The 23,413-nt window shown below is 42.1% G+C and overlaps 3 protein-coding genes across 4 annotated transcripts in view; all 3 read left to right on the forward strand.

The window, feature by feature from the left end:
• LOC130403694 (uncharacterized) overlaps window positions 1-3,006 on the forward strand; it is a 3,206-nt gene extending 200 nt beyond the window's left edge. Inside the window, exons 2-3 of the mRNA XM_056608122.1 lie at window positions 1-602; window positions 1,391-3,006. The exon at window positions 1-602 is cut by the window's left edge and continues 2 nt beyond it. Of these exons, the coding sequence (XP_056464097.1) occupies window positions 1-602; window positions 1,391-2,847 (2,059 nt within the window). The 3' untranslated portion in view covers window positions 2,848-3,006. The remainder of the gene's footprint in view (window positions 603-1,390) is intronic.
• A 6,694-nt stretch (window positions 3,007-9,700) lies between these two features.
• Window positions 9,701-11,272, forward strand: LOC130403716 (RAD52 motif-containing protein 1-like). Its single transcript, XM_056608141.1, is given in 4 exon segments — window positions 9,701-9,814; window positions 9,911-10,090; window positions 10,712-10,837; window positions 11,123-11,272. Coding segments are annotated over 4 exon segments (570 nt in total).
• A 4,766-nt stretch (window positions 11,273-16,038) lies between these two features.
• LOC130405642 (RAD52 motif-containing protein 1-like) lies at window positions 16,039-20,918 on the forward strand. 2 transcript variants are annotated; one of them, XM_056610820.1, is made up of 8 exons: window positions 16,039-16,175; window positions 18,074-18,196; window positions 18,293-18,472; window positions 18,875-19,000; window positions 19,318-19,525; window positions 19,764-19,862; window positions 20,065-20,141; window positions 20,394-20,918. In XM_056610820.1, the coding sequence occupies exons 2-8, from the start codon at window positions 18,098-18,100 to the stop codon at window positions 20,451-20,453; spliced, it is 849 nt and encodes a 282-aa protein (XP_056466795.1). In that variant the 5' UTR covers window positions 16,039-16,175; window positions 18,074-18,097; the 3' UTR covers window positions 20,454-20,918. The 2 variants fall into 2 exon arrangements, with proteins under 2 accessions (XP_056466795.1, XP_056466799.1); XM_056610824.1 differs by having other exon boundaries at window positions 16,045-16,175; window positions 18,053-18,196; window positions 20,394-20,912.
• The last annotated feature ends 2,495 nt before the right edge of the window (window positions 20,919-23,413 follow it).

The following is a 23,413-nucleotide window of genomic DNA, read 5'->3' on the forward strand; positions in this document are numbered from 1 at the left end:
AGACTCAACCCAGCAGCCAGACTCAACCACCAGCCAGACTCAACCCAGCAGCCAGACTCAACCCAGCAGCCAGACTCAAACCACCAACCAGACTCAAACCACCAACCAGACTCAAACCACCAACCAGACTCAAACCACCAACCAGACTCAAACCACCAACCAGACTCCAACCACCAACCAGACTCAACCCAGCAGCCAGACTCAACCCACCAACCAGACTCAAACCACCAGCCAGACTCAAACCACAAACCAGACTCAACCCACCAACCAGACTCAACCCACCAACCAGACTCAAACCACCAACCAGACTCAACCCAGCAGCCAGAACAACAACCAGCCAGAACAACAACCAGCCAGAACAACAACCAGCCAGAACAACAACCAGCCAGACCAACAACCAGCCAGAACAACAACCAGCCAGAACAACAACCAGCCAGACTCCAACCACCAACCAGACTCCAACCAGCAGCCAGACTCAAACCACCAAGCAGAACAACAACCAGCCAGAACAACAACCAGCCAGACCAACAACCAGCCAGAACAACAACCAGCCAGAACAACAACCGGCCAACCAGCGGAGCTGCTAGACTCCGTCTCTGAAGGTATGTTGTATTATATAATTTACTATGTACAGTACAATGTATTACAGTACTATGTCAGAACTGTGTTAGTACAATGTGAGTACAGTGTTACTACTGTGCTAATACACTGTTAGTAGTATGTAAGTATGGTTTTTAGAACAGTTAGTAATGTGAGTACTATGCAAGGGATATGTAAGTACAGTCTTTGTACTATCATAGTACAGTGTTAGTACTATCTTAGCACAGTGTTAGTACTATCTTAGTACAGTATTACATTGATACAGTGTAAGTATTACATTAGTAAAGTCTTAGTACTATCTTCGTACAGTATTAGTATTATAGTACAGTATTAGTATTATGTTAGTACAGTATTAGTATAATGTTAGTACAGTGTTAGTATTATCTTAGTAGTACAGTGTTAGTATTATGTTAGGACAGTTTTAGTATAATGTTAGTACAGTAGGCCTATTGGTATTATGTTAGTACAGTATTAGTGTTATGTTAGTAAAGTTTTAGTACTATCTTCGTACAGTATTAGTATTATAGTACAGTATTAGTATTATGTTAGTACAGTGTTAGTATTATCTTAGTAGTAGTGTTAGTATTATGTTAGGACAGTTTTAGTATTATGTTAGTACAGTATTAGTATTATGAAAGCACAGTGTTAGTATTATGTTAGTACAGTAATAGTATTATGCTAGTACAGTATTAGTATTATGGTAGCACAGTATTAGTATTATCTTAGTACAGTATTAGTATTTTGTTAGTACTACTGTCGTGTGCTTCTCTTTCAGTCATGGCGTCCCCAGCATTGCTGCTGCTGCTGATGATGATGATGATGTCATCAGTGAACATCCAGCCCTCGTCTGCAGGCAAGACTGTGGAGAAAATCAAAGATATAGCTGAAAAGTCATTCGAATTGCTACGAGACAATCCGGAAATCCTGACAACATGGCTCAATTTGATCGAAATCTATGGTACCCCAGTTGCTGGAACTGTGACCGCCGTCGTGAAAGCATTGATAGGGAACCCTGACTTTAAAAAAGTCATGCAAAAAATGCAAAGCATACAACGCGCTCTAACGGAAGTAAAATCATGTATTCGTGTAGAACAAGCGAAACACATGTATGGCCAAATAGAACTATCCATCAATAATGCCTGGGTAGAATATGAGCGCTTCAGTGACTATAGTAAAACATTAAAGAAGGTACCAGAAGATCAAATGGAGAAACATTTTAAAGCCATCTCGATAGGTGAAACTAACCTGTATTCCCTATTTTCATTAATTCAAAGGAAAGAGTCATTTATTGAGAGAGTTTACAACACCATTGGTGAAGAGACTCGTTGTCATGAGGATAGAATAGATGCTATACAAGCCCATGTCAATCTTCTCATGTTCAAACGCCTTATCATGAATGTACGCTTGTATCGATATAATAATGATGATTATAGCAAAACAAAGATTGTTTCTAACGTGCAATACTACTACAATGGCGTAATGGATCTCCATAAAGCCCTGCTGTTGAAATGCTTTGATACAGACACAACGTACATCAAGCAAGATTTTGATTATAAGATGTACAATGCAGAATACACTAAACCTAGAGAGATGGCTAAGGCCATCAGGGAGTATTTGTCAGAAAAGCATTTCAGGTATGACTGGATGGTGATTGTGTACGAGACAGACAATAACGTGTTGACACATTTTACGAAACATGTCCTCTCCAAAGAGTTCATTGTGAGAACTGGACCAGCACTGACTGTAGCTGCAGCTCGGCAGCGTAAAGGCAAACACACTAAAGCTCCAAGTATTAAAATGGAAATTGAAAACTGTCTAAAGTTAAGTTTCCTACGTATTTTACTTCGATGCAATAGTCTGCAGGAGAAATTAGAACGGTGTAAATTATTGGAGAAAATCACCGCGATTCATTACTATAGATTCAAGAGCAACAGTGATTCTGAGGAAAAAAATAAAAAGGCTGAAAGTGCTCCGGAAGATACAGATCCGAATGAGTCTGAGGAGTCTTACGAATACAAGGGGAGATGTGACGGCTGGTCCCACTTTAGGGTGATGATAAAGAGTGACGAGGAGATCCTGAACGCTGATCGCTGCTACCAGTCACCGTGTCAGAATGGGAGCCAGTGTAAGGCTCTGTTAGCTGTGATTGCATGTGAGTGTGTGTACCCGTACTATGGAAACACATGTGAGCAGGTGGTAGAGTATGACGAGAAGGCCTTGGAGAATACAATGAACAATTTGGTTTAGGCTCTGAATCTCCAGTAAGACCCATTACCAGACACGCTGGCTAATGCTGTTCGCTAAATGAATATCCTAGCTTTGGATTTGCACCTGCTTGTTAGTTGGGGGTTTAAGGGACCTGTCCTGATTTGAAACTGGCTCCTCGTAGTTTGGTTAAGATTCAGATTTACACTCAATAGTAGTCGCATATTAATTATAATAGTTGTGGAAACTTGCTGTTGTTGACATATATAAATGATTTATGGCAATAACGTTCAACTCTATCATCACTCTATCTTCCTGTCTCTTCTCTATCATCCAACCAGTTATTGTGATGTCATTAATACCAGTTGTTGTGGTGTTTTACATGTTGTGATACCATTTATACATGTGATGTGACATCATCAATACCAGTTGTCATTAACCCTCATAGGCCTAAACTTGACCCTAACCCTAGGACTAACCTTAACCCTAACCCTAACCTTAACTCTAAACCTAACCCTAGGCCTAACCTTAACCCTCATAGGCCTAAACTTAACCCTAACCCTAGGACTAACCTTAACCCTAACCCTAATAATCGAGCTGTGGCCTCTGCTGCAGACCCTTACGATCACCCGAGCCCTGACCATGAGCAGCTCCCCTCCTCTACGCCTCGACTCAGCCGGCCCCTGTCCAGGCTGGTCGAGGGGGGGCCTCCACTAGGAGTGTCTGGATCCCTGAGTCAGGTGGTCTTCCCCCACAGGTTCCCTGAGGGGACCCCTGACATCAGGTGGGGGAGACGATCAGGGGGCGGCAGCCACACACACACATCCTACCACACAACATCACACACACACACACGCACAACACGACATCAACCCTGTCATAACAACAAACCCTCGCACTACCTAGAACCGGAACCCGTGTGACTCCTTCACACGGGTCAGAAGCGCCCCCTCTCCAGACCAGAGGAGGGCAGCAGAGAGACAGAGCAGGTGACTAGGGCCCAATCCCATTTCTACCCCTTACCCCTTCCCCTTACCCCTCCCCCTTGTTTTGAAGGGGTAAGGGGAAGGGGTAAGGGGTAGAAATGGGATTGGGCCTAAGAACCCCCGCCCTCAGCAGGGGGGCGGGGGGTCAACCTGTCGGGTCCACAATGGGTTTTACTGTGATGGATGTTTTATATTTCTTGCCTTCTAGCACTTATTCACGTTTATTTATGCATGCAAAGTTATTATTAAAGTCCCTTTGGAAACAGTTGGAATAAGTTTAAAGAAACGACAGGGAAGACATTTAAATAAAGATTAAAAAATACTTTATTAAAGTATCAAAAGCAGATCATAGAGGAACGATTCTTGTATTCAATACAAAACAACATGAATGTATTTTAAATATATAAATATAACCACAGAAAATTTGATTATTGCATCATAATAATAAAACACAAATGTGTGTAATGACTCTGGTAATAATATACATGTTACGGGCAATGAAGACATTTGAAGGATCAGGGAGAGATGAGTTAGAGACCGGTTAGAGACCGGTTAGAGACCGGTTAGAGACCGGTTAGAGACCGGTTAGAGACCGGTTAGAGATGAGTTAGAGACCGGTTAGAGACCGGTTAGAGATGAGTCTCCCTAACCCGATCAGGGGGAGATGGAAGAAGCCAGCAGGTCCAGTCTGACCAGGTGGGCTAACAGGGAGGATCTCAGGAGGTCCTGATGGAAGAAGACACAGCGTCAAGAAACACTATCTAACCCCAAGGCACTCCTAGAAACACTATCTAACCCCAAGGTACTCCTCTAGAAACACTATCTAACCCCAAGGCACTCCTCTAGAAACACTATCTAACCCCAAGGCACTCATAGAAACACTATCTAACCCCAAGGCACTCCTAGAAACACTATCTAACCCCAAGGCACTCCTAGAAACACTATCTAACCCCAAGGCACTCCTAGAAACACTATCTAACCCCAAGGCACTCCTCTAGAAACACTATCTAACCCCAAGGCACTACTCTAGAAACACTATCTAACCCCAACATAACTTCTCTCACTACACTATCATATATATATATATATATATATATATATATATATATATATATATATATATATAGATCAAGGCCTGTGATTAACATAGATATATAGAGATAGATCGCTCCTGTTCCTACTTGTTGATGGAGACACTTCTTCAGGGCTTTCAGGTGAACTTTGATTCTCTTTGTCAGTTTGGTGACGGAGGAGGACGAGGACGAACTCAGCAAATTAACCTACACACACACACACAATGATATTTTGACATATTAGTCTCTGTATCGGTGGTCGGCCATATTGTTGTCGTCACAAGTGTCTGGTTGTGTTATTGATTGTTGCTAGGCAAACTGTTAAGTGTTGTGTAGTTTATACGTGTGTGTCTATGTGGCTCTAGTGTCTAGTGTGTCGGTGGGTTACGTTGCGTTTGTATTACATACACACTGCTGTAGTTCAGTCTTCTGCCTGTGGAGGTCGCTGTTGAGGCGGTCGATGCGCGGCTGTGAGCTGCTGCTGATGTTTGAACTCCAGGCGACGGATACGTTCAGCAAGGCGCCAAACGTCTCTGACAGTAACAACACCTTCTGCCCCGCCTGTGGAAATACTACTGTTAATACTGCTACAGTACTATCAGAACCTGCTAATGTAATGCCTGCTAATGAAATACTGTATACTGCTACAGTACTGCTGCGATACGAAATACTACTGTTAATGCTGACATACTAATATTGATCACATTTATACTATTATTATTATTAATAATAATAGTTACAATATTAATATTAATAATAATATTGAAGATAATACGTGACGTACCGTGAGGTGGCCGGCCTGGTCGTACTGCCGCTGTGGGAACAATGGGAGAGAGACCTCCAGGCCTGCTGTACTGTTACCCTGGAGAGAGAGAGAGAGAGAGAGAGAGAGAGAGAGAGAGAGAGAGAGAGAGAGAGAGAGAGAGAGAGAGAGAGAGAGAGAGAGAGAGAGAGAGAGATAGTGAGAGACATATGATGCAAAGAGAGAGAAACCTAGATGTGCATCTGTGCGTGTGTGTGTGTGTGTATGTGTGTCAGGTGTGTGTGTGTGTGTGTGTGTGTGTGTGTGTGTGTGTGTGTGTGTGTGTGTGTGTGTGTGTGTGTGTGTGTGTGTGTGTGTGTGTGTGTGTGTGTGTGTGTGTGTGTGTGTGTGTGTGTGTGTGTGTGTGCGTATACTGTGTGTCAGGTCACAGTGTGTATGTGTTACCAGGGTCTTCAGGGTGCTCATGCTTCGGTTGCTCCACAGGTGGAACATGCTCTCAGAGTGCGTGCTTTCCTTCTTCAGCCAAGAGCACAAGGGCTCCGCCCTCACCGATGACGTCATCATCGTCATCGTCATCATCATCATCATCATCATCATCATCATCATCATGCAAGAAACAATTTGCTGAGGTATAGGGTGAGGTAGATCAGAGTGAGGTAGATCGGGGTGAGGTAGATCAGAGTGAGGTAGATCAGGGTGAGGTAGATCAGAGTGAGGTAGATCAGGGTGAGGTAGATCAGGGTGAGGTAGATCAGAGTGAGGTAGATCAGGGTGAGGTAGATCAGGGTGAGGTAGATCAGGGTGAGCTGAAGACCTCCTGCTGCTTGTCTCTTCTGCTCCGTGTCCCTCTCTTAAATACTCCCAGAGGGCCGCTGTAGTGGCCTGCCTGAGTGCTGGGGCCGGTGATGAACAGACAGGTGAGGGCGGGGAACCCCCGGCCGCTTTTCATACCCGGCCGGTGTGGTGTGACCCCCAGCCGTCCTCACCGGGTTCCCACAGAAGGCAGGATGCATCTTCATCTGCATGAATGTGTGTTGGGGCACGTAACATGTTTAACATGACACAACATTCATAACATGACACAAAATTTATAATGGATATTTATAATAACATTTATAATTCATGTATAACATGTTATAGACGTGTTGTACATGTGTAACATGTATGACATTACATTTATACGTTAACATGTATAAATAACATGTGTAAGTATGAGTAATTATGATATTGATGCCTCCAATGTGAATTAGGCGTAGTAGCCTGATAATAATATCCATTATGGTCATGATGGCTGAGGTTTTGTGATTCGTTCTGCTTCATGTCGTTGACTGACGTCAGGGAGGTCACATGGGTGACCTGATGGTTTGAGGCCTCGGCCAGCTTTCACTTTCCCTTTCAGTCTGGTAGAGCGTGCGGTTCTTCACTTTCATTACTTCACCCTTTGAATGAGTCCTGTTTGTATTAGTTTCTAATGCATTGCCTGGGAAGCCTCTGATGTACAATAGAGGATCGGAGGGGATGGAGGGAGTTCAGTGAATGGAATCAAAATCAATCACATATCTCAAGGAAACAAATGTTTTATATGATAAATATGTGTTATTATATTAATATCCTATTTTAAGTTATTATATATATAGATATATATGTAACCTATTTCCTGTTAAGGGCTCTTACACACTGTGTATATACTGTATATAAATGACTTCCCACTTCGATCCAGCCGGCAGCGGTGACACGCCACCAATCGACCGGAAGTAGAAGAGGAAGCAGCTCCTCATTTGCTGCGTAAACGCCATTAGTTGCACGTCATCGGCGCGGGAACTTTTGTTTACCCAACTAGCGGAGCGTTATGTCGATACACTTTATGTCTATGGAGCCAGTTTCCTGCCATAATTCAAACCTGAAAAAAAAAGTTTCAAAGGTTTGTAAGTCTGGGTTTGAAAACTCAACACCTTGTAAAAAAGGTTTTGCAACACTGAAAAAAGAGATTATAACCTGAAAAAAATTCAAACAAAAATTCAAACATCTGTAAATAGGATTTTGTGTTCTATTTTATCTTCTTCATCATTTTCACCAACAGATTGGTCGGATTGGTCCTGTGTTCCTCCAATCAGAACAGTGACCCTGAATATATCAAAAATACAAGAACAATTAATTAGCATATACATTAAGAGTTTAAGTAACCGGGCATTAAGAAAGATGGGTGAAAGGTTTAAACTAAACAAATATTTGTATGAATACATCCATCACATAATGATCTAAGCTTTAATCATTCTAATCTCATTTTAAATGTACATGCATACTATAAATATCAACACAGTGCACAATATACATATGTCTATGTATATATGTATGCGTTTGTGGTTGATATATCTCCTTGCTCCATAAAGGTCTTTATATAGATATTTCTATGCATACAGGTTTCTTTATCATGCGTAGCTTGCTATGTCCATAAGTAGGGGGGGTGATCTAATCGATTCTCCAATGCATCGCGATTCTCGCTAGAACGACTCTGTTTCGATGCAGATAAATTAATAATCGTAATTTTTGGTTTGTTTAATAATAATAATAATAATTTTAAAATTATTGAATTTATGTGTGTATTGGCCAATCTGATTTGTCTTGACACGATTGCGATTCGGCCTACGCATAGCATGACCGCAAACTCACAGCCAGACACAAAAACTCCTTCTAATTCAAGAGCAGCTTTTCCTTTAATGACATAGAAAAGAAAGATTAGAAATAAGATAAAACTGAAACCTATTATTTGCAGGCTTCCATATTGTATTATAATGCAAGCTGCATTGATTATTTCATTGTTCATAGAAAGTCATATTTGTGACAAAAGCTTTCTCTTATGAAATATTAGATAAGTGAATTCATCTGTTGATGTCTTTAATGATCATCACAAAAGTAGGAAGTGATCAGCAAACTCTGAGTAGCAAACCCAGATGTATAATACATATATTTTTGAAAATCACGCATGGAAATGTACATAAAAATTGTTGCATCGAGATTCATCGATAATCGCTTCAGAAACGTAACGTTGACCTCATAATCGGAATCGAATCGAATTGTGAGGTGCCGAGAGATTCCCACCCCTAGTGTTCGCTTTAAAGTACAGGCTACGCTACATTCTGATTCTGCTCTGGACTAGAGATCCAGTGGTTAACCGGTTTCACTGTTAACCACGCTGTTGAAACGTAACGCTGAGGTCAGGCTTCGCTACACCGAGCAGTTCTGGTCTACCTCTGAGTGACATCTGAGCATTCTGTTGAAACGAAACGAAAATACAATAGAATCTCTTAAGAATGCTATAGATGTAGATGTGTCTATATTTATGCATATATATATACAGTATGTATGTATATATATATGTATATATATATATATATTAGAGCTGTCAGTTAAACGCGTTATTAACGTCGTTAACGCAAACCAATTTTAACGGCGTTAAAAAAATTATTGCGCGATTAACGCAATCCTTTTATTTATTTATTTTTTTTCTTTGGCTCAAAACAAAGAAGTAGTAGCCTGACTGCTATGTTCAAATTACATTTGTTCAAAGCAGTCGTTTAATTGCACTATAGGCTCTTTTTTTGTATCGTCCTGTTTTGATCAGTATATGCCAATGTTGTTATCAATAAAAAATCATTTGCACAAGGCAAGCTGATGCACTTCACCATGTTGATAAGAGAATTAAAATGAGAAGAATTATGGGAAAAATAAATCAAGGGATATTTAGCATTGAAAAATAATTTGTGATTAATCGCGATTAATCGTGAGTTAACTATGACGTTAATGCGATTAATCACGATTAAATATTTTAATCGCTTGACAGCTCTAATATATATATATATATATATATGTATGTGTAAGTATGTGTAATATATATATATATATATATATTGATGTGTGTGTGTGGTGGATATATCTTCCTGCTCAAACAAAGTCTTTAGAGTCTTTAGATCACAGAGTCTTTAGATTGATGTTTTTATGTATGTAAAATATATATTTCTACACATGTTTCTCTAAACATATAGATGCGTGTGTGTGGGTTCCAGGTGTAGGTGATGGAGGAGTAGGTGATGGAGGTGGACATTATAGAGTTCAAAGCGCAGACGGAAAGCAACAAAGCTCTCTTCATATGGGACCTCCAGGCCGGCTACAGCCACGCCTACATCTATGTGAGCTAACCCCTAACCCTAACTCTACATCTATGAGTTGACCCCTGACCCTAACTCTAACCCTGACCCTGACTACCCTAACCATGACGGTTCTAGGAGAGGGTGTCCTCTGCGTTCTCCTCCTTCGGACCCCTCTTCCTGGTCAAGGTGCTCCCCAACTCTCCCTCTGTGTCTCCTGGCTTCTACTCGCTGGTGAAGTTCTACTGCTCCAGACACGCCCTGCAGGCCCAGAGATCTACTGATGGAACCCTCCTGTTCCAGAGCACTCCTGTCAAGGTACACACTCCTCTACACACTCCTCGACACACTCTGTCTCTCCCTCTCTCTCGGTATCTCTCGCTCACTGTCTGTCTGTCTGTCTGTCTGTCTGTCTGTCTGTCTGTCTGTCTGTCTGTCTGTCTGTCTGTCTGTCTGTCTGTCTGTCTGTCTGTCTGTCTGTCTGTCTGTCTGTCTGTCTGTCTGTCTGTCTGTCTGTCTGTCTGTCTGTCTGTCTGTCTGTCTCACTGTGACTCTGTCTCTCTGTCTCTCTCTGTATCTCTCTCTCTGTCTCTCTCCCTCTCTGTATCTCTGTCTCTCTCTGTATCTCTCTGTATCTCTCTCTCTCTCTCTCTCTCTCTCTCTCTCTCTCTCTCTCTCTCTCTTTCTCTCTTTCTCTCTTTCTCTCTCTCTTTCTCTCTCTCTCTCTCTCTCTCTTTCTTGCATGGTTGACTCTGCCGTTGGTGTTGGAACCGTTTGGATAAATGCGTCTGCTAAATGCCGTAAATGAAAATGTGTGCATCTACATGTGTGTGTGTGTGTATATTTAGGTCTTTGTGTATACAGTTGCTTATATGAATGTGTGTACAGAGAATTGTCATGTGTAGACACACATGTGTATATAATTGTGTTACGTTTTAGGTAAGACTCAGTACCCGACAGGCTCCCTTTCTCCAATTTGACAACCAGCTGCAAAGCCACTCCCGCTGCCTGGAACTGGCCAATCACTGCCTGGGCTTCAACGGCTGGTCCACACGCATCATTAATGTACGATTTTGCTTTCATTGCTAGTTAGCTAAAAACAACCGAGTAATATCTGTACTCAATGCTGATCGATAGTTATTTAAATGTTATCATTAAAATCGCATCCTGAATCCTACGTATTAAAAAAAAGTAAATGCTGGCAAGCCCTAAACTCTCTTTGGGTACAAGAATCGTACTATTGACACTCCTAAACCCCTCCCTCTCGCCATAAACGACCTCCCACTCACCCTAAACCCTTCCTACTCGCCGTAAACTCGCTTTAAATAAAAAATAATTGTATGGTTTCAGCTGAAAGTGTTGCCTTCTGATTCTCTGGAAGAGGGGCAGAGCCATGAGGCCAATGGGAGGAGCCAGGAGGTAAGTGGGAGGAGCCCGAAGGTCAGTGGGAGGAGCAAGACGACGCTGCGCTACAGGTGTTTACTGGAGCTGCATGAATAGTACATACATATAGTAAACACCTGGTGCACACCTAGTACACACCTGGTACACACATAGTAAACACCTTGTACACACCTGTTACACACCTGCAGCTGGTTGCACCAGCAGAACGTAAGGTCCCACTTAGGCTACGTTGAACGTAAATCACCCAAACGTTCGACTTTACACTCTACTAAAAAAATAGCAGTTGCACCAAGTAGATAGTTTCAACGTAACACTAAGTTATAACTTATATTTTACACCTCCCCTCTAGCTGGTATAAGTTCCATACTAACGATAAAGAACCGTTAAAAGAAAAAAACGTAAAAAGATTTCAACACTAACGCAGGGTAAAGATGGCTATTCGTTTTGAGCAATGGGAAGAGGAGTTTCAACGCGGTTTGCGCCGGGAACGGATTTTCCGTGACCGTATCGATCCATTTCTTTATTATGACGATGTTGAATTATATGCGCGATTTCGGTTTTGCGGGCGGAATATTATATTTATTTATTTATTATAAAATCCGCCCATCAAATAGCTTAACCTCACGCCAATACCGTCCAAGCAAATTTTAGAGAATAAAACACTGAAACTGTTTTGTTTGCCCTCTCATTTGGGTGCTAACGCGTCTTCACTCGGATAAGGTGGAAACTTGCCGGTATTTCCAATATAGCTGTCAATGATTGGCTTGAAATTATCTAAACGTCATTAAAAGCGACACTGGTACTATTTATGCACTACTAGTAACGTTACAACTTAAGTTATGGTGGTGCAACCAAAATTTAGAACACCTTTAGTTTGACACTAGCTACGTCGAGCGTAGGGTTAAGGCGGAATTTACACCCGAACTTATGATCGGCTTTACGTTCTGCTGGTGCAACCGACTTGGTCCACATAGTACACACCTGGTACACATAGTACACACCTGGTACAAATTGTACACACCTGGTACATACCTGGTACACGCCTGGTACAAACCCGGTACACACCCTAAATGTAACTGTGTGTGTGTGTGTGTGTGTGTGTGTGTGTGTGTGTGTGTGTGTGTGTGTGTGTGTGTGTGTGTGTGTGTGTGTGTGTGTGTGTGTGTGTGTGTGTGTGTGTGTGTGTGTGTGTGTGTGTGTGTGCGCATATAAACACAGAAAGAATATGTTATTGTGTGTCTTGTAGGTGAATGAGTTATTGTTTGTCTAGGAGGTGAATGAGTTATTGTGTGTCTTGTAGGTGAATGAGTTATTGTGTTTCTTGCAGGTGAATAAGTTACTTAGTGTCTTGCAGGTGAATTAGCTATAGCACTTATTCACATTTATTTATATGCACAGTTATTATTAAAGTCCCTTAGGAATCGGTTGGAATAATTTTAAAGAAACGACAGGGAAGACATTTAAATAAAGTACAACTTTATTAAAGTATCAAAAGCAGATCATAGAGGAACGATTCTTGTATTCAATACAAAAACACATGAATGTATTTTAAATATATAAATATAACCACACAAAATCTGATTATTGCATCATAATAATAAAAAACAAATGTGTGTAATGACTGGTAATAATATACATGTTACGGGCAATGAAGACATTTGAAGGATCAGGGAGAGATGGGTTAGAGACCGGTTAGAGACCGGTTAGAGATGAGTTAGAGATGGGTTAGAGACCGGTTAGAGATGAGTCTCCCTAACCCGATCAGGGGGAGATGGAAGAGGCCAGCAGGTCCAGTCTGACCAGGTGGGCTAACAGGGAGGATCTCAGAAGGTCCTGATGGAAGAAGACACAGCGTCAAGAAACACTATCTAACCCCAAGGCACTCCTAGAAACACTATCTAACCCCAAGGCACTCCTAGAAACACTATCTAACCCCAAGACACTCCTCTAGAAACACTATCTAACCCCAAGGCACTCCTCTAGAAACACTATCTAACCCCAAGGCACTCCTAGAAACACTATCTAACCCCAAGGCACTCCTCTAGAAACACTATCTAACCCCAAGGCACTCCTAGAAACACTATCTAACCCCAAGGCACTCCTCTAGAAACACTATCTAACCCCAAGGCACTCCTCTAGAAACACTATCTAACCCCAAGGCACTCCTCTAGAAACACTATCTAACCCCAACATAACTTCTCTCACTACACTATCATATATATATATATATAGATATATATATATATATATATATATATATATATAGATCAAGGCCTGTGATTAACATAGATGTATAGAGATAGATAGCTCTTGTTCCTACTTGTTGATGGAGACACTTCTTCAGGGCTTTCAGGTGAACTTTGATTCTCTTTGTCAGTTTGGTGACAGAGGAGGACGAGGACGAACTCAGCAAATTAACCTACACACACACACACAATGATATTTTGACATATTAGTCTCTGTATCGGTGGTCGGCCATATTGTTGTCGTTACAAGTGTCTGGTTGTGTTATTGATTGTTGCTAGGCAAACTGTTAAGTGTTGTGTAGTTTATACGTGTGTGTCTATGTGGCTCTAGTGTCTAGTGTGTCGGTGGGTTACGTTGCGTCTGTATTACATACACACTGCTGTAGTTCAGTCCTCTGCCTGTGGAGGTCGCTGTTGAAGCGGTCGATGCGCGGCTGTGAGCTGCTGCTGATGTTTGAACTCCAGGCGACGGATACGTTCAGCAAGGCGCCAAACATCTCTGACAGTAACACCACCTTCTGCCCCGCCTGTGGAAATACTACTGTTAATACTGCTACAGTACTATCAGAACCTGCTAATGTAATACCTGCCAATGAAATACTACTGTTAATACTGCTACAGTACTATCAGAACCTTCTAATGTAATACCTGCCAATGAAATACTACTGTTAATACTGCTACAGTACTATCAGAACCTTCTAATGTAATGCCTGCCAATGAAATACTGTATGCTGCTACAGTACTGCTGTGATACCTGCTAATGAAATACTACTGTTAATGCTGACATACCAATATCTATCATATTTATACTATTATTATTAATAATAATGATAATAGTTACAATATTAATATTAATATTAATAATAATATTGATAATAATACGTGACGTACTGTGAGGTGGCCGGCCTGGTCGTACTGCCGCTGTGGGAACAATGGGAGAGAGACCTCCAGGCCTGCTGTACTGTTACCCTGGAGAGAGAGAGAGAGAGAGAGAGAGAGAGAGAGAGAGAGAGAGAGAGAGAGAGAGAGAGAGAGAGAGAGAGAGAGAGAGGGAGAGGGAGAGGGAGAGGGAGAGAGAGAGAGAGAGAGATATTGAGAGACATATGATGCAGAGAGAGAGAAACCTAGATGTGCATCTGTGTGTGTGTGTATGTGTGTCAGGTGTGCGTGTGTGTGTGTGTGTGCGCGTGCGTATACTGTGTGTCAGGTGTGTGTGTGTTACCAGGGTCTTCAGGGTGCTCATGCTTCGGTTGCTCCACAGGTGGAACATGCTCTCAGAGTGCGTGCTTTCCTTCTTCAGCCAAGAGCACAAGGGCTCCGCCCTCACCGATGACGTCATCATCGTCATCGTCATCATCATCATCATCATCATCATCATCATCATCATCATCATCATCATGCAAGAAACAATGTGCTGAGGTAGAGGGTGAGGTAGATCAGAGTGAGGTAGATCAGAGTGAGGTAGATCAGAGTGAGGTAGATCAGAGTGAGGTAGATCAGAGTGAGGTAGATCAGAGTGAGGTAGATCAGGGTGAGGTAGATCAGGGTGAGGTAGGTCAGAGTGAGGTAGAGGGTGAGGTAGATCAGGGTGAGGTAGATCAGAGTGAGGTAGATCAGGGTGAGGTAGATCAGGGTGAGCTGAAGACCTTCTGCTGCTTGTCTCTTCTGCTCCGTGTCCCTCTCTTAAATACTCCCAGAGGGCCGCTGTAGTGGCCTGCCTGAGTGCTGGGGCCGGTGATGAACAGACAGGTGAGGGCGGGGAACCCCCGGCCGCTTTTCATACCCGGCCGGTGTGGTGTGACCCCCTGCCGTCCTCACCGGGTTCCCACAGAAGGCAGGATACATCTTCATCTGCATGAATGTGGGGGCACGTAACATGTTTAACATGACAAAACATTCATAACATGACACAACATTTATAATGGATATTTATAATAACATTTATAATTCATGTATAACATGTTATAGACGTGTTGTACATGTGTAACATGTATGACATTACATTTATACGTTAACATGTATAAATAACATGTGTAAGTATGAGTAATTATGATATTGATGCCTCCAATATGAATTAGGCGTAGTAGCCTGATAATAATATCCATTATGGTCATGATGGCTGAGGTTTTGTGATTCGTTCTGCTTCATGTCGTTGGCTGACGTCAGGGAGGTCACATGGGTGACCTGATGGTTTGAGGCCTCGGCCAGCTTTCACTTTCCCTTTCAGTCTGGTAGAGCTGCGGTTCTTCACTTTCATTACTTCACCCTTTGAATGAGTCCTGTTTGTATTAGTTTCTAATGCATTGCCTGGGAAGCCTCTGATCTACGATAGAGGATCGGAGGGGATGGAGGGAGTTCAGTGAATGGAATCAAAATCAATCACATATCTCGAGGAAACAAATGTTTTATATGATAAAAATGTTATTATATTAATATCCTATTTTAAGTTATTATATATATAGATACATATGTAACCTATTTCCTGTTAAGGGCTCTTACACACTGTATATACTGTATATAAATGACTTCCCACTTCGATCCAGCCGGCAGCGGTGACGCGCCACCAAGCGACCGGAAGTAGAAGAGGAAGCAGCTCCTCATTTGCTGCGTAAACGCCATTAGTTGCACGTCATCGGCGCGGGAACTTTTGTTTACCCAACTAGCGGAGCGTTATGTCGATACACTTTATGTCTATCTATAAATATAATATATTTATATTATCTATCAATTAGACTACAGACCCGACTTCTCAGGTAAGGCTTTTTCTTAACTTTACCATCGATGAACACTCCCGACTACTACTAACTAGTACCAACTCCTGTATGAACCATGTGACGACTGACTACCACTAACTAGTACTAGCCTACTATGTTACTATCATCCCCTGTATCCTCCATGTAACCATGACTAACTCCCACTAACTAGTACTATTATATTACTACCATCCCCTGTGGACCACCAACGACTAACTAATGCAATCTTATTCAATATGAAAGTAAAATCAGATTCAATACATAAACCAAATAAATATATTTTATTTATAAATGTTGCCACTGTTATAATGTTAATAAATGAAATATAAGAGAAGCAGAAGTGTTCACAGTCACACACATCACTGAAAGTTTACTGCTTCTATGGTGGAGGGTCATCATCATCTTCGGATTGGTCCTGGGTTCCTCCAATCAGAACAGTGACCCTGAATATATCAAAAATACAAGAGAAATTAATTAGCATATACATTAAGAGTTTAAGTAACCGGGCATTAAGAAAGATGGGTAAAAGGTTTAAACTAAACCAATATTTGTATGAATACATCCATCACATAATGATGTAAGCTTTAATCATTCTAATCTCATTTTAAATGTACATGCATACTATAAATATCAACACAGTGCACAATATACATATGTCTATGTATATATGTATGGGTTTGTGGTTTATATATCTCCTTGCTCCATAAAGGTCTTTATATAGATATTTCTATGCATACAGGTTTCTTTATCATGCGTAGCTTGCTATGTCCATAAGTAGGGGGGGGGGGGGGAACTAATCGATTCTCCAATGCATCGCGATTCTCGCTAGAACGACTCTGTCTCGATGCAGATAAATTAATAATCGTAATTTTTTGTTTGTTTAATAATAATAATAATAATAATTTTAAAATTATTGAATTTATCTTCAGTGTTAATTGGCCAATCTGATTTGTCTTGACACGATTGCAATTCAGCCTACGCATAGCATGCGCGCAAACTCACAGCCAGACACAAAAACTCCTAATTCAAGAGCAGCTTTTCCTTTAATGACATAGAAAAGAAAGATTAGAAATAAAATAAAACTGAAACCCATTATTTGCATGCTTCCCTATTGTATTATAAATTAATGCAAGCTGCATTTATTATTTCATTGTTCATTGAAAGTCATATTTGTGACAAAAGCTTTCTCTTATGAAATATTAGGTAAGTGAATTCATCTGTTGATGTCTTTAATGATCATCACAAAAGTAGGAAGTGATCAGCAAACTCTGAGTAGCAAACCCAGATGTATAATACATATATTTTTGAAAATCACTCATGGAAATGTACATAAAAAAAAATGGTTGCATCGAGATGCATCGATAATCGCTTCAGAATCGAATCGTTGAGCTCATAATCGGAATCGAATCGAATCGTGAGGTGCCAAGAGATTCCCACCCCTAGTGTTCGCTTTAAAGTACAGGCTCCGCTACATTCTGATTCTGCTCTGGACTAGAGATCCAGTGGTTAACCGGTTTCACTGTTAACCACGCTGTTGAAACGTAACGCTGAGGTCAGGCTTCGCTACACCGAGCGGTTCTGGTCTACCTCTGAGTGACATCTGAGCATTCTGTTGAAACGAAACGAAAATACAATAGAATCTCTTAAGAATGCTATTTATGTAGATGTGTCTATATTTATGTATATATATATACAGTATGTATACATATATATATATATATATATATATATATATATATTGGTGTGTGTGTGTGTGTGGTGGATATGTCTTCCTGCTCAAACAAAGTCTTTAGAGTCTTTAGATCACAGAGTCTTTAGATTGATATTTTTATGTATGTAAAATATATATTTCTACACATGTTTCTCTAAATATATAGATGCGTGTGTGTGGGTTCCAGGTGTAGGTGATGGAGGAGTAGGTGATGGAGGTGGACATTATAGAGTTCAAAGCGCCGACGGAAAGCAACAAAGCTCTCTTCATATGGGACCTCCAGGCCGGCTACAGCCACGCCTACATCTATGTGAGCTAACCCCTAACCCTAACTCTACATCTATGAGTTGACCCCTGACCCTGACTCTAACCCTGACCCTGACTACCCTAACCATAACGGTTCTAGGAGAGGGTGTCCTCTGCGTTCTCCTCCTTCGGACCCCTCTTCCTGGTCAAGGTGCTCCCCAACTCTCCCTCTGTGTCTCCTGGCTTCTACTCGCTGGTGAAGTTCTACTGCTCCAGACACGCCCTGCAGGCCCAGAGATCTACTGATGGAACCCTCCTGTTCCAGAGCACTCCTGTCAAGGTACACACTCCTCTACACACTCCTCGACTCTCTCTCTCTCTCTCTCTCTCTCTCTCTCTCTCTCTCTCTCTCTCTCTCTCTCTCTCTCTCTCTCTCTCTCTCTCTCTCTCTCTCTCTCTCTCTCTCTCTCTCTCTCTCTCTCTCTCTCTCTCTCTCTCTCTCTCTCTCTCTCTCTCTCTCTCTCTCTCTCTCTCTCTCTCTCTCTCTTGCATGGTTGACTCTGCCGTAGGTGTTGGAACCGTTGGGATAAATGCATCTGCTAAATGCCACAAATGAAAATGTGTGCATCTATAAGTCTGTGTGTATATTTAAGTCTTTGTGTATACAGCTGCTTATATGAATGCGTGTACAGAGAATTGTCATGTGTGACACACATGTGTATATAATTGTGTTACGTTTTAGGTAAGACTGAGTACCCGACAGGCTCCCTTCCTCCAATTTGACAACCAGCTGCTAAGCCACTCCCGCTGCCTGGAACTGGCCAATCACTGCCTGGGCTTCAACGGCTGGTCCACACGCATCATTAATGTACGGTTTTGCTTTCATTGATGGTTAGCTAAAAACAACCGAGTCATATCTGTACTCAATGCTGATCGATAGTTATTTTAATGTTATCAATAAAATCGCATCCTAAAACCTATGTATTAAAAAAAATAGAATGCTGGCAAGGCTTAACCTCTCTCTTTGGGTGTAAGTATTGTACTATTGACACTCCTAAACCCCTCCCACTCGCCATAAACTCCTCCCACTCAACCTAAACCCTTCCTACTCGCCGTAAACTCACTTTAAATGAATAATAATTGTATGTCTAATAATTAAAGATCTTTGTTACTTCCTGGTTTCAGCTGAAAGTGTTGCCTTCTGATTCTCTGGAAGAGGGGCAGGGCCATGAGGCCAGTGGGAGGAGCCAGGACGTAAGTGGGAGGAGCCAGGAGGTCAGTGGGAGGAGCCAGACGACGCTGCGCTATGGGTGTTTACTGGAGCTGTCGTTTCCCCAACATGGCGTTTCAACAAGAGGAGTGGCCGTCATAGAGGAGACCTTCTCCCTGTCTGGTACACACTTGGTATACACCTGGTACACATATTACACACCTGGTACGCATACTACACACCTGGTACGCATACTACACACCTGGTACACATAGTACACACCGTGTGTGTGTGTGTGTGTGTGTGTGTGTGTGTGTGTGTGTGTGTGTGTGTGTGTGTGTGTGTGTGTGTGTGTGTGTGTGTGTGTGTGTGTGTGTGTGTGTGTGTGTGTGTGTGTGTGTGTGTGTGTGTGTGTGTGCAGGGCCAGCAGTGTGTATGCAGAAACACAGTAAGCTCCAGAGATGGGTCAGAGACAAGGCCTTAGTACACGCCTTCAGCTCAGTACTGCTAATACTACTAGGTAAGTACTACTACTAATAATACTACTACAAGGCCTTTGTACACAACAAGTAAATACTACAAGTACTCGCAAGAATGCTGGTTGTGTGTGTGTGTGTGTGTGTGTGTGTGTGTGTGTGTGTGTGTGGTGTGTGTGTGTGTGTGTGTGTGTGTGTGTGTGTGTGTGTGTGTGTGTGTGTGTGTGTGTGTGTGTGTGTGCACAGGAGATGGACGTGTGATGGTGGAGCTGAGACCAGGAGACCAGCTTCGACTTGAAGACCAACCTGATGAGGTCATCAAGGTACAGATAGAATATATATTGTTTTATGTGTTTATATATGTACATACATCCACATATATGTGTGAATGTATGTGTACATAGGAAGAGGGGCAGGGCCATACGTACATATATATATAAATATATACATGTATAGATTTATAATTTGTGTGTGTGTGTGCATATTAACACACACAGAATATGTTATTGTGTGTCTAGCAGGTGAATGAGTTACTGTGTTTCTTGTAGGTGAATGAGTTATTGTGTGTCTTGCAGGTGAATGAGTTAGTCACTGAGCCTGAGGAAGAGGAGCCAGCTGACCTCGCCTTCTCCTGATTCATTCAAATAAGGACTCCTGAAGCCCTACGCCCAAATAAGTACTCCTGAAGCCCTACGCCCAAATAAGGAACCCAGAAACCCTATATCCAAATAAGGACTCCTGAAGCCCTACGCCCAAATATGGACACCTGAAGCCCTAGGCCCAAATAAGTTCATCCGAAGTCCTGCGCCCAAATAAGAACTCCTGAAGCCCTATGCCCAAATAAGATCTCCTGAAGCCTTATGCCCAAATAAGGACCCCTGAAGCCCTACGCCCAAATAAGGACTCCTGAAGACCTACGACCAAATAAGGACCCCTGAAGCCCTATGCCCAAATAAGGACTGATGAAGCCCTACACCAAATAAGGATATCAGATCGGTTTGCCCACTGAAGGAATCTGAATCTATCTATAAAGACATCTAAATCTGTACGTCCATTAAGGCTCTTCACTGCCACCTTCCAAATAAAGTTTTCAAACCAGCGCTTTTGGTCTTTGACTGCGGAGAGGATGTGGAGCTCGGGGGTTGGAAGGGAGAAGGCCCCGGTCCTCCGTGTGGTCTTCAGTCTGTGTGTGTATTTATTTATATTAGTGCTGCCAGCTTAACGCGTTATTAACGGCGTTAATGTGTTTATCGGGCGATTAACGCTCTTTTGTTTGGGAAACATTGTAGTTTTCTCACCTGCTGTCTAGCAACAACTAGTCACGTTAGAAAATCTACAACACCATACCGGATCTAGCTACACCGGAATCAAAACAACAAGCACGCCGCACAAACTTGTTGGGGCAAGCAAGGATACGGAGCGGGTGAAAAGCTCCTTAAAAGTGTGTGTGTTTGTGTGTCACTGTTCGAGCCTGCTGCACGAGAGTTCAATGTTGTCATTAGCTTTTCCATCTTTCTGACCAATCGCAGTTCAAGGCCCACCTGGGCTGTACCACTCCGGGAGGGGCCGCTCAGTCCTTCTAGAAAAAATCGACTTGGATGCGATGTTGACAGTTTGTGATTGTTGCGTCTGTTGAGTGAGTGAGAGATGCCGGATGGCGCTGCAAGGAACTTTTATAAACGTGTGTGTGTGTGTGTGTGTGTGTGTGTGTGTGTGTGTGTGTGTGTGTGTGTGTGTGTGGGGGTGGGGGTGGGGGTGGGTGGGTGGGTGTTATTCGATAGCCTGGTATTGTGTATAGGCCTACGTACGGTAGGAATATTCATGCTGGTTTAAATAGTTAATGTTATAGTATTTCCCATCTTTGCTGAGCAAGAGTTTTGTTCGAAAGTTCAGTGAGTGAAGCAAATTAAAGCCTGGGCTATTGAAGTTTTACGGTAGGCCTACCACTGTCATGCACCTACCCGATGTTAAGTAGACCGGGTTGAATTCACTGCGGGTCTCTCTTCTTACTGTCCTTCTCAACACTCTCTGATCTCACTAAAAGGCTAGCAGCACGAAATCAAGGGATATTTTCACATCTTATCTTTCTGGCCATACTCAATTTGTCCAACTAAAGTATTTTAAATCCATCCCTTCCCCCGTCACCTCAGGTGTTCCCCAGGGTTCTGTCCTGGGGCCCCTCCTCTTCATCATTTACCTCCTTCCCCTCAGCAATATCTTCCGCAAATTTGACATTCATTTCCCCTGTTATGCCCAGCTCTACCTCTCTACCAAGCCCTCGTCCAATCTCCCGCCCACTTCCCTTACTGATTGCATCTCTGAAATAAAAACCTGGTTCACCTGCAACTTTCTCAAACTCAACAGCAATAAAACAGAAGTTCTCATCGCCAACTAATCAACCCAGACAAAACCTGACAGCTTTTCCATCACTATCGTTAACACCTCAGTCTCCCCCTCCCCTCAGATTAAGAGTCTGGGTGTCATCCTCGACAGCACACTATCATTCCAAGCACACATCAATAACATCACCAGGTCTGCCTATTAACATCTACGCAACATCAACCGCCTCCGCGCATCCCTCACACCAGTGCCGGCGGCAGGGTGGGGCATTTGTGGGCCGTGCCCCCCCTAGCGGCCATTGGTGCCCCCCCCCCAGCACAGTCGGGCACAAAAAACAAAACTTTTAGTTAGAATTATTACTATTATGATAAATGTGCAAACTGTAACTTCAATGAAATACAAGAAATACAAGGGGAAATCGCATGATTTTGGTTGTCAAAACCCGCATCCATTTCAAGATTCTGCTCCTCACCTTCAAGGCCCTCCACAACCTCGCCCCTCTATACATCTGTGAACTCCTGCACACCAACACACCCACCCGCACTCTCCGGTTCTCCTCTTCCATTCAACTCACTGTACCCCCCGCCCGCCTGGTCACCATGGGGTCCAGGGCATTCAGCCGATCTGCCCCCCACCTCTGGAACACCCTCCCACCTGACATCCGTAACTCTGACACTCTGTCCACTTTTAAGTCCCGTCTAAAAACACATCTTTTTAAACTGACATATTCAATCTAGTAATTCATTGTCTCCCACCCATTTTACCCCACAAGATACAAATTGTTTCAATGTATCTTGTTCTTGTGTTTTTTATGATTTTTGATTTTTTTTTTTAAACACTGCCCTGTAAGGTGACCTTGAGTGCTATGAAAGGCGCCCTCAAACAAAATTAATTATTATTTATTATTATTTTGAATAGAAGAAAATCTGTGATTAATCGCAAGTTAACTATGACATTAATGCGATTAATTGTGATTAAATATTATAATCGCTTGACAGCACTAATATATATATATATATACAAACATATTTTAGATTTTATTATTTATATATATATATATATATATTATATTATATCTATCTATCTAATCTATCTTTCTATATCCTGGTTCATCTCATATCTGGTTATGGAGTTCAGAGAATGTGAGAATGCTCATATATTAATCTACCATTGAATTCTTAATTATAGGAAGAAATTATTCTTAAAACAATACATAATAAGTATTCTGCTGTTCAAAATAACGCCGACCGTTCGG

Source organism: Gadus chalcogrammus, chromosome 2, assembly GCF_026213295.1.
Source record: "Gadus chalcogrammus isolate NIFS_2021 chromosome 2, NIFS_Gcha_1.0, whole genome shotgun sequence".
NCBI lineage: Eukaryota > Metazoa > Chordata > Actinopteri > Gadiformes > Gadidae > Gadus > Gadus chalcogrammus.

Coding starts and splice junctions, on each gene's coding strand:
- LOC130405642 (XM_056610820.1), top strand. CDS start 18,098: ATGGAGGTGGACATTATAGAGTTCAAAGCGCCGACGGAAAGCAACAAA. Junction 19,001..19,317: donor GGTCCACACGCATCATTAAT/GTACGGTTTTGC, acceptor TCCTGGTTTCAG/CTGAAAGTGTTGCCTTCTGA. Junction 19,526..19,763: donor GGAGACCTTCTCCCTGTCTG/GTACACACTTGG, acceptor GTGTGTGTGCAG/GGCCAGCAGTGTGTATGCAG.